Source organism: Trifolium pratense, linkage group LG4, assembly GCF_020283565.1.
Source record: "Trifolium pratense cultivar HEN17-A07 linkage group LG4, ARS_RC_1.1, whole genome shotgun sequence".
In the NCBI taxonomy this organism is placed as follows: Eukaryota; Viridiplantae; Streptophyta; class Magnoliopsida; order Fabales; family Fabaceae; genus Trifolium; species Trifolium pratense.
In genome coordinates, this window is record NC_060062.1 from 14,073,699 (window position 1) to 14,093,276 (window position 19,578).

At 34.1% G+C, this 19,578-nt stretch overlaps 2 protein-coding genes across 4 annotated transcripts; one reads left to right on the top strand and one right to left on the bottom strand.

Moving 5' to 3' along the window:
• Positions 1–533: 533 nt before the first annotated feature.
• Positions 534–4,901, top strand: LOC123921038 (fasciclin-like arabinogalactan protein 15). 2 transcript variants are annotated; one of them, XM_045973427.1, is made up of 4 exons: positions 534–1,602; positions 1,963–2,529; positions 3,647–3,763; positions 4,532–4,901. In XM_045973427.1, the coding sequence occupies exons 1-3, from the start codon at positions 837–839 to the stop codon at positions 3,718–3,720; spliced, it is 1,407 nt and encodes a 468-aa protein (XP_045829383.1). In that variant the 5' UTR covers positions 534–836; the 3' UTR covers positions 3,721–3,763; positions 4,532–4,901. The 2 variants fall into 2 exon arrangements, 1 of the variants encoding a protein (XP_045829383.1); XR_006813896.1 differs by having other exon boundaries at positions 680–1,602; positions 1,963–3,763.
• Positions 4,902–8,675: 3,774 nt separating this feature from the next.
• On the bottom strand, positions 8,676–18,239 carry LOC123919483 (replication factor C subunit 1). Of its 2 annotated transcripts, none has more exons than XM_045971399.1 (22): positions 18,122–18,239; positions 17,894–18,013; positions 16,211–16,789; positions 16,060–16,127; positions 15,780–15,855; positions 15,644–15,705; positions 15,395–15,552; positions 15,104–15,234; positions 14,804–14,992; positions 14,586–14,710; positions 14,297–14,504; positions 12,947–13,000; positions 12,612–12,781; positions 11,704–11,794; positions 10,950–11,131; positions 10,815–10,854; positions 10,251–10,375; positions 9,825–9,897; positions 9,630–9,722; positions 9,297–9,546; positions 9,099–9,155; positions 8,676–8,997 (listed from the first exon to the last, which is right to left on the bottom strand). In XM_045971399.1, exons 1-22 carry the CDS (start codon positions 18,122–18,124, stop codon positions 8,864–8,866), a joined length of 2,988 nt encoding a protein of 995 aa, XP_045827355.1. In that variant the 5' UTR covers positions 18,125–18,239; the 3' UTR covers positions 8,676–8,863. The 2 variants fall into 2 exon arrangements, with proteins under 2 accessions (XP_045827355.1, XP_045827356.1); XM_045971400.1 differs by having other exon boundaries at positions 9,099–9,152; positions 18,122–18,226.
• Positions 18,240–19,578: the final 1,339 nt, after the last annotated feature.

Consider the following 19,578-nt stretch of genomic DNA (forward strand, 5'->3'; position numbering starts at 1 on the left):
ATGAATCTAGTTTTTCAAAGATTGAATTTTACTATACTGAAAGGATTAATGGTGCAACTTGTTGTCCGTCTACTTTTTTTTTTGTATGTAATTATTTTATATATATCATATATAAGTTTAACCATTTGAATAAAAAAAATATAATCATACAATTTTTTAACATATTAGGAAAAGTCACTAATAAAAAAATAATGCAATTAAAAACTCAAAACTATTAACAAAAGTGACACCTTATTAAAAAAGGATGGTCTTTCTTTAATTAACCCAAAGAATGTGAAAGAAAATGCACACAAAAAGACAGCAAAAAAATACTAAAAAATACTACTAAGAGGTAGAATAACAAACAAATATGCAAAGACTTTATTACAATTAGTAGATAATTAGAAGTAATAATAATAATATAATGAAAGTGGGATTTTACTAATTTATCCTTCATTAAATCATCACGAGGTGTAAGAACCAGAAAAGATCAACAAGGGCCAGGTAGCAGTTGAGACTATACTTGACCCCACACACTACTCTTAGTTCAATGTCATACACCGCTCTCTTCTCCTTCAATCAAAACCCGCCACGTGTACTAACTGTTTCACAAAGCAACCGACACATTCTTAGTTTACCTTAACAAATGTAAAAAACAAAACCCGTATTAACACCTAAACCCACCCATTAATCACAAATTAAAACAACTCCCACCATTTAACAACAATAATCATTCATATTCTTATTCATATTCATCTCTCTCACAAACAAAACACAAACCCACACAAAAACCAAAACATTGTTTGTTACATTGTTTTGTTCTTCTCTGAGAAAACCAAAAACTTTAAAAGATAGCCATGGATTGCGGCATCTATGGCGTCGTAAAAAAACTCCGCACGTTGTTATTGTTTATCTACATCTTCATGTTCGTAATTTTCACTTCTCTGAACTTCACACACTCTCTTTCATCATCTTCAACAGTTCAAATCAACTCAAATTCAATCTTAGTAGCTTTACTTGATTCACATTACACAGAATTAGCAGAACTCGTTGAAAAAGCTATGTTGTTACAAACATTAGAAGACACTGTTGGTAAAAACAACATCACAATTTTCGCACCAAAAAACGAAGCTCTAGAAAGAGATCTTGATCCTAATTTCAAGATTTTTCTTCTTGAACCGAGGAATCTCAAATCTCTTCAGACACTGTTAATGTCACATATAATTCCAACCCGAATCAATGGATCCGGGTCGGTATTCGGGTTGACCCGACATAGAACACTTTCTAAGGTTCATCAATTGACTATTCAATCGAATGGAACTTCTCAGCAATGGAGTGTTAACGGTGCTAAGATTGTTCATCTTAACGCCGTTACTAGACCTGACGGTGTTATTCACGGAATTGAACGGCTTCTTATTCCACGGTCTGTTCAAGATGACTTTAACCGTCGCCGGAGTCTTGTGTCAATTGCTGCTATTAAGCCGGAAGGAGCACCGGAGGTTGATCCGAGGACTCATCGGTTGAAGAAACCAGCTCCGCCGCAGAATCCTGGCTCACCGCCGGTACTTCCAATTTACGATGCACTGGCTCCGGGACCTTCGCTAGCACCGGCACCAGCACCAGGTAATTGGAAGTTAGAGAAAAAGTATAGAAAAATAAAATTAGAATTTTATTGATTATGTTCGATTAATTCATTTTCTCCAATTATTATCGGTGTTGACTGTGTCGGTGTTGAAGTAGAAATTTTATTGATTATTTTTTATTAATTTATTTTCTCAAATTATTATCAGTTGTGTCTTGACTGTGTCGGTGTTAAAATAGGAATTTTATTGATTATTTTCAATTAATTCATTTTCTCAAATTAGTATGAGTGGTATGGTTGACTGTGTCCATGTTGGTATCTGTGTCCGTCTTTGTGTCGGTGTTTCATAGATTATTGGAGAATGTTGTGATGAAAACTAATTTGTAACTAACTTTTTATAGGACCTGGTGGACCCCGCCACCATTTCAACGGCGAGGCACAGGTGAAAGATTTCATCCAAACACTGATTCATTACGGTGGTTACAACGAGATGGCGGACATTCTTGTTAACCTAACGTCGTTAGCAACGGAAATGAGTAGGTTAGTTTCAGAGGGTTATGTTTTAACTGTTCTAGCTCCAAATGATGAAGCTATGGCTAAGTTAACGACGGATCAGTTAAGTGAACCGGGTTCACCTGAACAAATTATGTATTATCATTTGATTCCTGAGTATCAAACCGAAGAGAGTATGTATAATGCTGTTAGAAGATTCGGGAAAGTTCGATATGATACACTTCGATTGCCTCATAAGGTTGATGCTCAAGAAGCTGATGGGTCGGTTAAATTCGGGCATGGTGATGGGTCGGCTTATTTGTTCGACCCGGATATTTATACCGATGGAAGGATTTCTGTACAAGGAATTGATGGAGTTTTGTTTCCACATCAAGAAGAGGAGACTGTTGTTGATAAGGATGCGACCCGAACCCGAACGGGTCAACCCGCTAAAGTTGTGGCTAAGCAAAGAAGAGGTGCGTTGCTTTGTTTTGTTCTTAACTTTTGTTTTTGCTTTATTTTGTTTGGGTGTGTTTTAAGTCAAGATGAAAAAGTGAAAAAATACAAAAAAGGTGATTATGATGTGTTTCATTTGATTGGATTAAAATTTCCTTTCTTGTAGCGTTGTGGTTGGAAATTGGATGTAGAAATAATTGGGATGAAAAAGAGATGAAAGTGTTAAATATTTCATTGTTTTTTAGGGAAGAAAATAATTTACAAAGAGAAGTGTCTATACAACTTTATGTTTGGTTTTGCAATGATTAAATTTATTTTGTTAATTTGATTCTGGTTATAAGTTAGTTAGTTGAATAAATGGTTTATGTTTCGACACGTTCACGTGAAAATGTGTAGAACAATATGTTAGCGGCTCAAAATCATGTTTGAAGGAAAAGAAACTCTAAAAAGAACTTCAGTCTTGGTTTCACATTCTAGAGACAAAAGTAATTCTGCTCAAGAACACCCTAAACATGTCAAAATCAATTTTTTCCGATTCAGAATCACTTTCGAGACAAAAATGATTTTGTTTTTTTTATGGATTAGACAAAATTCATTTCAAACGTGCACTAAGTAAGAGTTTTATTTTAGGCGAACTCTTAAAGTGGGCCTTTGGAATGTGATTTAAGTTATGCAATTGTAATATTATGGAGAACTTGAGTGCTGTTGAGGTCCAAGTATTTTATTTATCTTGTTTTCTTCTGATTTGTGAATGTTAGGTTAGATTTTTAGGGAATTGATGTGGCAAATAGAATACTTAAGGTTTAAGAAACTAGTCTCATCTATCCTTAAAAAGTAAAGGCCTTAACTTTTCTCTAAATAAATTAAATATACATGTAGCACTAAAAAAGATTTAGGTGATCATTGTTGCAAGTTAACTGCTTAAGCTTTAAGCATTTTGAACTAAATGTCAAATTAAGATTTAGGTGTCACAACATTTTAGTAATTAATCTTTTGCACTTCCTTTTGTATCTTTGACATCATTTTTGACATGCTTGACACAAAAGATTGTTTTAATCTAATATTTGAATGGTTAGTATTTTTCCTTGTGTATCTGTCATAAGTTCTCTTTAAGCTAAAGTTTCAATGAAATGACAGGAAAACTACTGGAAACAGCTTGCTGGATGCTTGGAACCGTTGGACAGCATTCTAGATTCACCTCTTGTCAATAAAGCCCTCATCTGGATGCTACCGATAACACTCAAAACAAAAAAAGTGAGATTACAGTTTCTTTTCTAGTGATTCCTTATAACAAATGTTAACTTATTAACTTAAGCAAATAATTAAATCATGGAAATTTTCATCTGTTTCTCTTGATATTATCATAGTCATGTTGGCATTACCGATAATGATCCCTAGTTGGTGAAATTTGATGCTCAATGCACAAATATTCGTCTAAGTTCAAGGACTTGGATTATCTGCATTCACTCAGGTTACGCAGTTGCAGATCTCTCGACCACTTGATGAAGATTAGACTACTCATATTTCTATTTATATTTTAAACTGGATTTGGTATCATAAAATGAGTCGTCTGACTTTCATCTGATAGTCGAGATCTCTTGGCTACTTATTTTCCGTGGTTGTAGCAATCTAAATCCATGGACCTGGTCGTTGTAGTGGTCAGCAGCTTCTCACTCTCCTTCCCCCATGTGATTTAAAATCTGAAACACCAAATAATAAATAAATCCAAGAGAAGCTACTTTTTTTTTTATTTAATTTTTATTCCCTTTCCTTTTCGGCGTATGAAGCTTCTTGTTGCAAGTCTTCCATTATTCTTATTTTGGTTAGGGGGTGATAGGGTTAACATATTTTATATCTTTGCTTACTTGCCATTAAGTTGACTTTAAAATAGTTTACAGGGTTTGAACTCAGGACCTCCTTAAAAAAAACATCGGAGTTTCTCAACTCGATAACTGAGCTCCTAAACGGGACTCATTCAACATTATTTATTCACATAATAATAGATTATGCCTTGATTTGCAGATGCACAGGAAATTCCAAAGATGTAAAAAGTCAAAGGAATATGAAGGCCAGATTTACTTGAATGGTTAATATGGGTTTGGTTTAGCCAACTTTTTTTTTTTCTTTTTTTTTTCCTTCTTGATTTTCTTTCTCCTTGTGGATTTGGATCCTTGATGAGAGCACAAAAGTTTCTATATAGTACATATATTAATAATATATATGTGATTAGGTTCAATTAGTAGTATTGCTGCTATTATAATTCAATAGAAGGTTGTGGGGTGAAAAGGTTTTGTGTAATAATAAAGAAGGGCGAGAATCCGTGCGCCCGATTCAGTAAGTAATTTTACTCAAGAAATGGAAGATGGAATAATAAAATTATTCTTTACTGTAATATGATCTTTTATGGCAGCCATTCATGTATCTCTTTGTCAATATGTCTGTTTTTTGTTTATCTTCTGGCGAAGTTCCTTAACTTTGACTGTGTTTGAATCTGCATTGATATTGGCTTGTGGTTTATCGAAGTTACAAATTGAAACTAATGAGTTTTAAAACTTGTCCAAGGAGAGGCGAGTGAGTCATGGCACGAAGGATTGTGAAATTTTGGGTTGTAAATTCCATCAAATTGGGTGATGGAAACAAATTCACTAAGAGCATCTCCAACGATAGTATCATAGAGGATTTCATAGTAAGCTCGCATTTTTTTTATTCTTCTCATTGGAATAACCTATAGCAATGAGTTTCATAGAATTTGGCAAGAGATCTTAAATAAGCTTTTTTTTAAGCAATAGAATAATCATTTATTTCGTTTCAATCACACCAACTAATACATAAAAAAAGAGAACAACAACATTTTATAATAGTGCGGGTTACTTATGAGTTGCATAATTTTTTACAATTGGACCAAAATATATATGAATTGTATAAGTATGACATGGTGTTGCGAAGAACAACTAATATGTGTTAAAAAAACTCAATGAGTTCATTAAAAAATGACTATTAGATGAGCTCTAAAATGCTGTAATTCAACCAATCGTTAGTTGGTTCAGTGGTGATTGACGCTGAATTTGGTAGGAGGACCACGGTTCAATCCTCGCAACTACGATCGGGAGAGAGTTGAAACCACTTGATTCAAGAACTGACCTCTAAACCAGATTCAACTGGTGGTGAAAACCCCCCAAAAAAGGTGTAATTCTACTAATTCTCTCAATTTTTTTTTATCTAAACAAGAGATTCGGAAGCAATTTTTTTTTTTTTTGGTACAAAAGCAAATCATTTTAATTCCCCTAATAATTTACATTCTCATTAATTCTCCATCCAAACACACTAATAAAATTCAATTATACCATTTAAACAACAAAATACTTCTGTTTCATGTTTCCCTTTCCAAATTTGACTCCTCAACTACATTTTTCATACAAGTGGGTAGTTGCGGTAGGAGATGCCAGTTCACGATTTGTCTTTTTTGAATAATTATTTTGGTTAAGAGAAAAATTGTGTTTTGTTGTTAGTGTATGTGTAGTCAACAATAATAGATAATTTTCATATTTTCATTTTACATGAAAATATAGTAGCGGTAGTCAATACAGCTCATCAATCAATGTGTGAAATCAAAATCAATATGTTTAAATAAATGAAAGTTGTATGTAAGAGGATTAGTAAACTCAACATCGTAAAGTTTTGAATAAAGATATAGTATTAGTGTCCAATTCACTTGTGTGAATGTTTTTGACTCTCCTTGCATCAAAAGTCTTTCTGATAATGGTAGTTTTCGCTTGACAGAGGCATAATGAATTGAATTGAGGGAGAGATTATGCATGCAAGTCTTCACTAGAAGACCTACATGTATTTTTTTTTAAGAAAAAAGACCTACTTGTATTAAAGAAAAAACATATATACTATGCAAGCACAAATTTAAAGTCAGAATATCTTTATATTTAATTGGAAGTGGAGTATATTGAAATTTATTTTTCTAAAAAATGTTATAATTTTTTTTGATAATGAGGGTTATTCTATAAGCATATGTAGTATAACCTTTTCTTTATTGTTTTTCTTTGATTTGTACAACTAGACAAACGATAGTGGACATGATTTAAGGTTGTGGATGCCTACCTGTGTCTTATATAAAGAAGTAAAGTAAATGTAGTAAGCTATCAAATTGATCTTTGACTTCTCAAGTTATAAATTTGAGTAGTAAAATGAAGCTACACACATGGCTTATAAAGTGGACTTGAGCAATATTTATGAGATAGAATCATGGCTCAGATCAAGTTATAAAGGTATTGATTAAGATGGTTTCTCTCCCGACCCCCCTCATTTCTTTTCTACCCCCTGAATTTCCGTTTTTGCCCTTGGGGGTACTTCGGTTTATACGAACCGAATTTTTTTGTCATGCTAAAAAATTTCGGTTTATATAAACCGAAATATTGTGTTCCAAATTTTTTTCCAGCTTTCCTGCATAAATTCTGCATGAGACCCTCAACTTCCACAATTTATTTGAAATACTAAACGATGTCCGATTTGAATAAACGACCACTCGTTGGAAAGCTTAGGGTGTCAAGAATGCAAATATAATTTTTGTTTTGAGGGTTAACTATCCAATTGGTTCAGTTTGACCAAATAATGGGTACTGGTACAGAAACAGAGCATAAACTTTTCTCAAACTTGTAGGTAGATTTTCTCATACTATACTTAATGAAATTTAACAATTCCGGTGTCAATCGTGTAGTAAATTTTGTCTTCTTTACAATGGATTAAAAATCATTAGCATAAGACTTATATTCAGAGAGTTATGATAAATTTACCACAGGTATATCTACAACATTTTGCAGAAACTTTTCTCAAACTTGTAGGTAGATTTTCTTATACTATACTTAATGAAATTTAATAATTCCGGTGTCAATCTTGTAGTATATTTTGTCTTCTTTACACTGGATTAAAAATCATTAGCATACGACCTATATTCAGAGAGATATGATAAATTTACCACAGGTAGCTCTACACGAATTTTCACATAAATTTTCCTTCTTTTTGGGGGGTATATGTTATTTCGGTTTATATAAACCGAATTTTTTTTCCATGTTTAAAAACTTCGGTTTATATAAACCGAAGTTTGTTGGCAAAAAATTTTCATACCGCAAGGGGCAAAATTGGATTTTTGGGGGGTAGAAAAGAAATGAGGGGGGTCGGGAGAGAAAAGGTCATTGATTAATGGTTTAGACTTTAGAGACAAATAACTACAATGTGATTTTTATATCCTCATGCATAAAAAATTCAGGATATTTTGGATTTCAAATTTTCTACCTATCCTTGTCTCTATCTCTGTCCTAACTCTAAACCACATGAAATTACAAAAACATGAGTAGCATAAAGGTAGGAAATATAAGTCGAGAGTTGTTGGTAAATTATGGCTAAGTACTTAAGTCATGATCCTAAGCAACATCAATTTTTCTTAATTATGTTGATCTTGTACGAAAATGTTACATTTATCATGAATAAAAAGTACAGACAACGGACACATGTCGTAATTTGACAAAATTACACAATCGAATGTAACTACATGTATCATTGTCGGACATTGGTCTAATCTAAAGAGTTTTGCAAATATGTTTAAACTTTAAAGAATAACTACCACTAATGTACAAATATGTTTTCCTATAGAAAGGTTATCCTATATATTCTTTGCTACTTTATCACACACAAAACCTTATTTTACTTTTCATGTCTTATTATATTAATAAAGATTTTACTACCTACTACCAATGTGACCAAACTGTCAAGGTGCGACACAAATTGCAAACGACAGTTAACGAGAAAGCTGAAGAGAGTGCATAGATACGGTACGGCATGGCTGGTGTAGGATAATATGTGAAATTGGATAAACCTGTGGAATATGACTATGTGTGTGATGTTAGTAGACTACACTGGACTACTTTATGAAGATGGTTGCTCCCCCCCCCCCCCCCCCCCCCCCCCCCCAAATTGATCTATATTTACTATAACAGGTGTTACCTCAACCTCTCTAATGTTAATATTTATATTCTCGGTCTAATATTTCTATTCAACCAGTACACCATTGTCATCTATGAGAGTTTGTTGATTTTTTATCACCCTACAGCATCGCCGATCTTATAAATGTACGATAAAAAAATTCTTAGCTTGAGGTAAGTTTATATCACAAGGCATCATCTGAATTTAAGAAAAATGGTCACAAGTAATACATTGGTTCACAGAATCCTCCCTAGAAAACTTGCTAAAAAATAACTCAAATTTAAAACAACCTAACATCAATTACACGAATAGGGTCCATATACAACTCTTCAAAGTGTACCCAGAAAAAGGCATTTCAATATTTCTTCACCTTTTTCTTTTTGCAGGAGTCTTTGATGTTTGAGCAACCTTCTGCGCAGATGTGGAAGCACCTTTACCTCTACCACCAGATGTCTTCTTGGAACTTCCTGCTCCCTTCAATTCCAATTGTACTTGCATGCCTACATACACAAATAGATGAGAAGTCAACCACACTCTTCTAGTTAAGGATAAATCACCAAATATTCCAATCAAGCAACATGATGCTAATAGCGCATCTTACCCTTTGAATTCAAACTTTGAAGTTCTGACTTCAGCTTCTCGCCAGTTGTGGCGCCTTCTATTAAATCATGCATCATAGAATAATGTATAAGCAATCGATTAATGGAAGAGTAATAATGTTATAGAGCTCCAGTCATTACGAAGTCATTTTGGATCTATTGTAATATATGCAGAATTTTAAGAAAAACACAAAACGTACCTGACTCATCATTGTCAGAGGTGTTATCTTCATCACTCTCGTCCAAGGCGTTGCCACCATCACCTTGTTCCACACCTTCATCAGCTGGTTCTAAAATAGCAGCAATCCGCTTCTTAGGTGCCTTTTTAATTCCAGGAAGAGTAATTAGATCAGCAGCTCGAACCGTCCGAGTTTTGCTCAGCTCTTTGTATGCTTTTGTCAAGGCTGACTTAACGGCAGGCTGTATGCCATCTAGCGGATTAGCATGACCCTGATGAACAGAATATCAAAAAATTAACCTGAGGTTGAGATCAACTGTGGTTAAGAGACGAGAGTTAAATATAGTCAAGGAACCTTGAATTTTGATAATTCTACTATAGTATCAAAATCTTCCATGCTGATTGAATATGTATTCATAAATTCCACAACTTTCTCAACAGCTTCAGCCTGATAATTTCCAAAAAGCCACGAGTGAATCAACTAAAATTCCAAAGGTTAGCTTAAAACATTTCAAAAGCTTAAAACAAAAAATCATAATGTACTTCCAACCTTAGGCAGGACTCGGAGAGGTTCTGTAAGTTTTTTAAGCATAAGAGAAAGGTATTCCAAGCGAATAGTATTCCTGCAATATTTTATGAAATCACAATTAGTCTACTAGACAATGCTGTAATGGAAATTTTTGCTTTCTGGAAGTCTACTGGACATATAACTTCAAGACCCGTATAAACCACGATCAAATTATAACCCTGATTTTTAGTAGTATGTTTTAGTTGCTAACATTGACAGCTGAGCAAAGTCACAGGGTTTCAACTGCACTTGATTTCCATCCAAAACCTTACCAAAATCATCAAGGGCTGACAATTGATTTGCAAGTATTGACAGAGGATTCATCATGTCACCAGATGAAATTAATTTATACTCTCTGAACCAGAAGCATGAGTAAACATGATAGTAAAATATTGCATTCATATTTACCTTCCCGAACTAGATTCGCGAGATGCAAGAATGTGAACATGCAGGTCGTCCATAAGCCTCATGTTTTTACCCGTTGTCGAATTCTTTCCCAGCCACCCACCAAATCGATTAAAATTACGTTCTCCCTGCAGAAACAATGTCAATTATTATGCAAAGCTAAAAGCATAATCAGATAAGTTCAATGGAAAAGACAAGTAGAAAAAAGTCTCACAAAAGCCCATCACACATGACTATTTGTTCACGATATGAGACCATACATAAGACACTGGCTAGCTAAATCAGTAATTAAGATTCATGAATTCTTTTATACCATTAAACAAGTATTTTGACTGGGAAATGCAACCAAACTAAAAGTCCAATGTCTTCCTACTCATACTAATCCCCTGGGTATGACATTAATATAAGAACATATAGTTAAAATATCTGAAAATTTTATCATAACATAAATCTTAGATTATCGCCAAGGACTTTTAATATATTTTCTGTAAAAAAAAAAGGGGGGCGAGGGGTACTAGGGAAGAGATGGTATAATGCAATAACTTCACAGGAAAAACTATTTTTTACCGGTTCAAGTGTTTCCCTTTGCCCATGTAACAATGAAGCACTGAAACAATGATAAAGAGAAAAGATGAATTAGATGGAGAAAATTTCAAACAGGAAATTTTGTTATTTTCCCAGAGCAGTGACAAGGCTACATACGGAAGTATGCATGATGCTACAGAACTAGTTTGAGAGAGCTGCCATTGTCGATATCTGCGAATTTGCACGTTCACTATATCCCCACTGGCAATAGACTCAGCAGCACGGGCAATCAAGTTCATGCGTTTTATACCATTGTCATCCTTACTAACAGAGCTTGGTCTATAATTAATATAATTTTCCTGCCATAGTGTCATAAAAAAATGAGAAACATTTGAAATACACACCAAGTTCACAACATTAGGGCAGTAAGGGCTATCCAACAACAAAAGTAAATATTACTAAATATGAAGTCAGAAAAAGCTATCATTAACTATCATATTATCTCACCTAAATGAAAATTTCTCATCACTTGCAACTCTGAGATATGATCACATTAGCAAACACGTAGGCCCAAATAATTTATAACTTTCCCTTGAAGAAAATTCTTGAATAAGAAGATCATGCAACGATCATATTATAATATAGCAGATTTTAGATATTTTTTGAATATGGCCAATTCCATCATATAATATTTGGCATGTTAAATGGTGTTAATGTCATTTTAATTTTAACCAAATTTAAGTTCAATCAGCAATTGTGTGCTTTTTATTAACTAGATATGTGGCTAATGAAAGTTGAATTAAGTTAATGCAAGAGGTGGTAGTGGTATAAAACACTGAACCGCCAAGTACAAATGTCATCATATAATTGCCCTGCAAAGATGAGTCCCAAACAAAACAAAGCATAAAAAAGTGGAAATGAATTAAAGAACCTGGATAATCAGAGGAACAAGATCGGGATCACTCATGCTAAGATTAATCCTCTCATCCCATTTCATCTTTCCAGCGTTAAAACCAAAAAGCCTACAAGGCAAGGAAAGTGTCAATGCTTCAGATATCAAAGGATGAAATCATTGGCATGCAGAGCCCACCTTGGATCACTGATGAAATTAATCAAATGATAACAATTTAACAGATCTACAACTTATCATAAACCTTATGAATGTCGCCACATTCGCATTTGTGTCATTAGGCAAACTAGTAAAAATAACTCCATAAAAAGAAATTATAGATCAACAATTGAAATGAAAGTTAGGATCCTCGGATGCTGGTAATTTAAAATATACTCATTCCAAGGGGACATCACGCAGAATGACAACTGTTGTTTACTGGAACAAAAGATGGCCAAACCAAAAAACCATATTTTATAAGGATTTTTTTTATATATAATAATAAAACCATATTTTGCTTCCAGAAGGCCACACCAATTGAGCCCTTACTGTCAACATATTTTTATTAACCCTATCATATTGCAATATTACTTGAACTTGAAATCCAAACAGCCTCCAATTGAGTCCAGTGTGTACTTTGCATGGCTATATACGAAAGTTATCAGAAAATCTAGCTACAATTAGATGATGTTTGATAACAAAATCTAATTCTGTAAGAATATAATTTATTTTAGCTCTTCCTATAAGAACAACGAAACTGCAATGTCATGAATGAAAGCACAAAATATCCAATTCATATATTATATCGGGGTTCGGCCAACTAAAAAAATGTTAATGAAATGCAACAATTTTGAAGAAGAAAATAGAAAGTCAAACAAGCAAATTAGAATAAAGTGCATGACAATAAATCATAGTTTAAGTGCAGTAATTAAATAAGATGAATATCGTACTTATCAACAGCCGTGAATGGTGAAATATCTTCATCTTTCGCATTGGTGAGCAAGCGCTGCCTAATATCATCGTAGTTGATCACTGACATGGTGAGGCCCATATATTGTAACTGGTTTAGTGCCATACGCATATCTCCATTAACTCTTTCAGCTAATTCCTCAAGAGCAATCTATAACAAACATGATGAATAATTCAAGAAAATGCATTAGTCAATACGATTTTATGAAAAATAGGATACAGTGATTCAAATCAATTGTGTACCCTCATAGCCCACAAAATCAAGTAGAGTAAAACTCTCCAAGATATAAGATAGAACTATGTTGGCAGAAATCACCTGATTAACTTGAAGCCCTTCAGCCTTTGCAACCTCCATGAACTTCTTTGCCATCTGACATAAATAAACAATTCAGTATTAAGTTGCCACACCTCGGCATGCTTGCTTTAACATGTTAAGCATATTTTCAGACTTCAGAAACTAAAGCTACCAGCTGTAAGATAATACACATTCTAAAGTAAAAACTGTGAGATTCTTTATTCAAATATACACCCCATCTTTCACTATGGCGGAGGGAAAACAGAGAGATAACCTACTGCATATCATTATGTCAAAAAAGTAAGAACAATTATGTCAAAAAAGTAAGAACAAACAATTTTTTCATTCATCCCAAAAATGTTGAATGATTTCAAAGTTGACGCAAAGTTACGACACTGAACAGAGTTGCACTTGGATGAGATTATTTACCCCCAAAACTGTAGAATGACTTTAAAGTTGAAGCAAAATTACGACATTGAATAGAGTTGCACTTGGATGACGTTATTTTATTTGCTATCCAATTATTATTTATTCATCACTGCATTTACTATTCATATTTTCGATGAGAATAAGAATTCCGCTCGTGTCATTTCACTTTATGAAAGCTAGCCTCCCTTCTCTATTTTTTCTAATCTTCCCTTATTTCATTATCGTCTTTATCCAACAGATAAACATGAACATTGTTAGAATATCAAACCAGCCCTAGATACTTCCCCTAGGAGATAGTTCAGAAAATGGGGATGAGAGAATAAGTATACTTTATACATAAGATTTACTAATTTTAACCAGATTCACTCAAGGGTAACGGGACAACCAAACTAAGTCATCATAGATGAAAGCTCAGATGATTGAAAACTAATCCTAAGTCAAAGATCAAATACAACACCAAAATATTAGAGACAGACATTAGAGATTCAAGAAAGTCACGCATTAAACTTGGCCAAAGTGGAACACCAATATCATATGACAGACAGACATGGAAGTTAATGTACAAGTTTATGACAATCAAAAATAGAGCAAGCTCAATTAATAGAATAAAACACAAGTAAATTATGTTCTTGTTCCATAGTCAAATAACATACTCCCAGAAGTGTCGAGTAATAACAACACTCATTTGCTCAAGTAACCGGTAAAGGCAACTCTATTATGTTGAATATAATAACCATAAAAAAATTGGCGGGGGCACTCCTAATGTTTGTACAAACAAGAGATCCCTATTGTTTTCACATGTAAAATAAATAGAACTTGAACAAATCCATATGACTTGGATGAAAAGAGATAAACAAAAAGACATTATATAAATGAATGATGATTTCAAATATAACATAAAAGAGAAACAACATCTGGCAGTGAGTAGTATGCAAGAAAGACCTGTTGCTTTGTAGGCTTCCGGTAACTAAGAAGCAAACAGTAGTTCACTAGGCTTTTTAGTTTCTGGCTATAACGGTCATTACAAATGCAGATGATAGGAATTTTTGATATCTTGATGCTAGCAATAAGATCAGCAACACCACCCCTATCACCAGCTGACATCCCATCAACCTCATCCATAATAAGAACAGTTTTGGACTGCTTTGACCTGAAATTTACAGTTATAGAGACTTAACAAGGTATAAGTTATGGACTCACAAATTACTTATTACAATAATGAGTGACCAACCTATCCTTGTCCCCAAATTCCAAGGTCTTATTGTCCACAAATTCCTTGATAGAATTTGCATTGCTTCCACTAATTCCCTTTTCAATTTTGCTATCAGCTTTTCCACGGCTATCACTAGCATTTACCTTCAACACAAATATTGACCGACATAACAAGAAAATTAGGTCATGGACGAATACCTTTGCTGTATACAAATTTAATTAGAAATGTCACCACACCTCCATGGCTTCGAAACCAAGCTCCTGACACACCAGCTTTGCTGAAGTTGTTTTGCCTATACCAGGGGTTCCGCTTAACAAGACAGCCTTTTTGAAATTAGGGTCATTCTGCTTTTTTCCTTTTTCATTGCCACCAGTGTTAGAAAATTGCTCATGCCAACCTTTCAACCAATTTCGAAGCTGTGAAACCTATATACCATTACATTTAAGAAAAGAGAAAATGATGATCCATATCCAAGCATACATACATAAGATAAAAATTAACCACCAAAATATGGTAATGAAGAAGAGCTATTATACAAGTGACTGATTCCCTATGATATCCTTTGCGTTTTTAGGTCGATGTTTCTCTGTCCACGTCAAATTAGATTGAACGGTAGTAGCCTTCTCAGGCTTGGCTTTGTTGGAAAGTGAGCATGAAGACAATGAGGCTGCATTTGTGATAAAGGAACTCAAGTCAGAACATAAGTAAATGAACGCCCTTTGATTGTAACAACTTTAAGAGCTGCTGCTAACTCATCAATAATAAGAAAGGAAATCAAAAGGACAACACAAGTAACATAAAACCACAAAATGATTCATAGGGTTTACCCTTTGTTTCTGCTTTCAGAGGAACTTTTGACGGGGATGGCAGTGGCGCTGCAACAGCCTTATTCACAGGTTTTTTGCATTCCTCTTGCTTGGGAGCTTTTGCAGGTTTTGATGCCCGGATCATATCAAACAATCCATCCTCTGTGAGGAATGAAGTTCTATATAAAGAGAAATGTAAGTGTTAGAAAAATGTGTAACCCTTTTAAAATACCTTGTAATATTTAAAAGTACAGATATAGGAATGCCAACCCTAGCTCTTTTGCTTTTTCAGACTTCCTTCCCCCAATATCATCGTCACATAACAAATAATTCTGCAAACAAAAGATGTTAATCGCATGCGGATTAATTAAATTTAGTTGCAGTTGAATAAAAAGCATTATATTACCGTTTTCTTGCTGACTGATCCAGTGACACGGCCACCATGGCGTTTAATCAAATCTTCAGCTTCTTCTCGTTCCAAACTGTAAATTTGCAAAAGAAAAAAATATATAGACTGAAAAGAGTGAAAATGACATGAAACAATTGATGACCTAAAACTTGTACATGGAAAGAGAACATCAACATCAACAAAATAATCAATAGAGAAAGAGGGAGTGAGAGATGGGCAAGCAATAATCTGTAAACAAAGTTCTGCTTCGTGCAAGTCTACAGATTTATGTGAATACCTGTCCAGTGTTCCACTGATTACAAAAGTTAAACCAGCTAAACAGTTAGGAGCACCTTCAGGGACTTCCTGGCAACACATGAAAGAAGTTTCAGTGCATTAATAAGAAAAATAAATCAATTCATAGATCCAGATTTTTTATAACTTCAAACCTTTTCTCCCTTGTGTGGAGGATCTTTTCTTTCACCAAAATTCATGAATCCACCCCTACCACCCCCTCGGCCCCTTCCACCAGATGCTTGTGTTGAAGCTCCTCTTCCACCACGACCCCGTCCACCAGATTTAGCAGGAGACACAGCATTTTTGTCGTCATCTTCATCAATTTCTTCCAAATCTGCAGATTTCTGGGTGGTCCCCCTACCACCCCCTCGGCCTCTCCCACCAGTTGCTTGTGTTGATGCTCCTCTTCCACCACGACCCCTTCCACCAGATTTAATAGGAGACACAGCATCTTTCTGATCGTCTTCATCACTTTCATCCAAATTTGCAGGTTTCTGGGGGATTCCCCTACCCGACCCACTCTTCAATTTTTTTGTAGGAGTGGAACCAGCTAATTTCTTTTGATTAGTGGGCAGAACAGAGTCATCTTCATCATCTTCATTACTGTCCTTCGTATTCTTTCTTTTAGCAGGGAGCACCTGCGTTTCTACCTCTTCTTTTGCCTTTGGCTTATCCGTATTAAAATATTTGCTAGTTTTCCTTCTGCCCGAACTTGTTTGACCTTCAGGCACCTGCAAAAAGACATTTTCTTCCTTTACACTCACAAGTTTTCAAATGATGAAATACAAACAAGTCCTAAGCCCTACTGAGAGACAATTAGTTCCCTTAATTGTGAAGCTCTTAATAAAAAACACATTAATCGTAGGGAATCATTTACCAAGAACCATCCTTTAATGAATCGCGCAAATCTGTTAATTACTAATAAGAAAACTCTGATTCACTCCACTCGTTTATTTAATTAACATGTATGATGCGACACTCTCTCCAGACCCGTGTTGCCACACGTGTTGGTACTAATACTAGTTATTAGAAAGAGTGGTGCTATTGGTTACAAAGTGGAACCGACAAGAAACAAACAAACATGTGAAAACCTCGTCTCTCACGCACGTGTATTGTTTTTAAGAAAACAATATACCGTTACTAATACTAGTTATTAACAAGAGTGGTGCTATTTGTTACGAAGGGGAATCAGCAAGCAACACGTGAACATGTGAAAATCCTCCTCTCTCACGCATGTGTATTGTATTTATGAAAACAAAATACTGTTACTTCCATCTTTGACGCAAAATCATGTATGGGTTAAGTGTCAAAATGAACCAATTAAAAATAGTCATGCATTTCGTGCCCTGATTGTCTCGTAACATTCAGCATTTTCCAATTAAAAATGAGCAATTTTCAGTCGAAAAAAAAAACTCAACCAAATCATTACTCCTACATGCAAAGTTGCAAACTAATAAATCTCTACACAATAATCTCTATAGCACCGACCATTCTGATGAAAGGCGTGTGCGCTGTTCAACACCAGCATATACAATTACTTTCAATGAATTTACCGGTGTGTCGATGTATCCATTTTTGTGTCAGTGTTGTGTCTGGTGTCCGTGCTTAATAGACAATAATAATCCAAAACGCCATATTTTCGGTTCAGTGGACAATGTAAACATGTAAAACTCTTGCATTCTTCAAATTTTGTAAATTTTTCATTCATGCATCATACAATAGAATCTATGAATTCCAAAACTAAATCATTATTTTAACATCACATACACTTAACAGTTAGGGATTAAAAAAAATACTCATTCAAACTGAATTAGTAAAAGCATAACAGCACTAACAGTTTTCTCCAGGTCGGGTTTAGCCGGAGTAGGTTTAGGTTGACCGGAGGGTTTGTTGGAGTTACCGTCGGCATTGTTTGTTTTATCATGTGATTTCATGAACCACTTCCTTATATCACTCTGAAATCAAAAGATTTAAAGAAGAAAATAATAAAAAAGAAAAAAAAATTAGATATGGAAAATGAAAGAAGAGAATCGATAGACGAAGAATGAAGAACCCTAACATACCATTTGTGCGTCGAGGCGGGAGAACGAAAGGAAAGGAAAGAAAGAAAGTGTGTTCGAGCTGTGTGAGTGTGATGTCAGTAACTTCGCTTAATTTTGTTGACATATGGTATCTAATATTATTATTTTTATTTATTATAAAAATAAATATAATAAATTTGAGCTTTTTAAGAAGATTCAGATTTTTTGCTTAAAAAAAAAATCAGATTTTTTATTTTTTAAATAAAGAAGACTGCGTCAAAAAAAAATTCTGATTTCGAGACCCGATCATCTGAAGGATGATCGAGATAAGTAAAATTTGACTAATAATTATTAATTCAAAAATTAAACTTCAATTTAAAGAAGATTATTAATCACTTGAGATTGATGATTGATCCTTTGATTTTTATAAAGATTTTTTGTCTGTTTACTCGATTTTTATAAAGATTATTTTTTTAGTTTTATTAATGTTATTTGTAATTTAAATCGTTGACACTTATTTTAATTTTTTGGCTTTTCTTTTAGTATGGCTATTTTTAATAACCGGACCTTCAAAAAGTCGGAGACTCCCTACTTTCTAAAGTTTGAAACTTTTTCATTAAACACTTAGTATTATATAAGTTAATTCTATAATAAAAGATAAAATTATACTGTGTTTATAAGCTGTTTTCATAAACAATATTGGATGACTTATTAAAATAAGCCGAAAACAACTTATGTCATAATTTATTTCCATCTCCATGGCATTGATGAGACTATGTATTTGGTTTATCCTAGTTATTTATGCAACTAATGTTGTAAAGTGTTTGCCGAGAGTCATATTGTTTCAGTTGTTACATCCATTGGGTTGTGAAGTGAAGATAAACATTAGTATTCCATTTCTTAATGCTAATTTTTTTTATAAGAATTAATGCTAAAAAATTTGAGTGTTTATGAGTATGAGCCTTCCTTTTTAAGTATCTTGGTCTTTCTGTAGGTGCAAATTCAAGAAGTTTATCGACAAGGAAACCTATGATTAACCAATTTTGGACTACATTGAACTCTTGAGGGAATAAATATATTAGCCTTGGTTGAAGAATAGTGTTGTTAAATGTGGTTCTCAAGTCAATGCCGATATTTTACTTATCTTTTATGAAAATGTTGGTGAAAGTTATGAAAGAAGTGGTGAGGATCCAAAGGGAGTTTCTATAGGGGGAGTGTACATGGAGGGAGTAAGATTAATCGAGTTAGATGGAATTTGGTGTGCCAAGTGAAAAAACAAAACAGGAGGTTTAGGAGTGAGGGATGTAAGAGTTGTGAATCTTAGTTTACTAGCAAATGGATATGGACTATGGAGGATAATTCAAGGGGGAGTGCATTGTGGAAGGATATTTTAGTGGTGAAAACTTGGGAAAAAATATTGTATGAAGTTGAATTGGGAGATGCTAATTTTGAAAGATATGCTTCAAAGTGGTGGAAGATAGGAATTGGTTTTCCGAAGC

Bases quoted from the DNA above. Each gene is read 5' to 3' on its own strand.
- LOC123921038 (XM_045973427.1), top strand. From the start codon at position 837: ATGGATTGCGGCATCTATGGCGTCGTAAAAAAACTCCGCACGTTGTTA. The intron at 1,603-1,962 runs GTAATTGGAAGT...AACTTTTTATAG, and splicing joins AGCACCGGCACCAGCACCAG to GACCTGGTGGACCCCGCCAC. The intron at 2,530-3,646 runs GTGCGTTGCTTT...ATGAAATGACAG, and splicing joins TGTGGCTAAGCAAAGAAGAG to GAAAACTACTGGAAACAGCT.
- LOC123919483 (XM_045971399.1), bottom strand. The intron at 9,898-10,250 runs GTAAATATGAAT...AAAATATTGCAG, and splicing joins CGCGAATCTAGTTCGGGAAG to GAATACTATTCGCTTGGAAT. The intron at 8,998-9,098 runs GTAAGATGCGCT...TTGTGTATGTAG, and splicing joins TCAAAGTTTGAATTCAAAGG to GCATGCAAGTACAATTGGAA.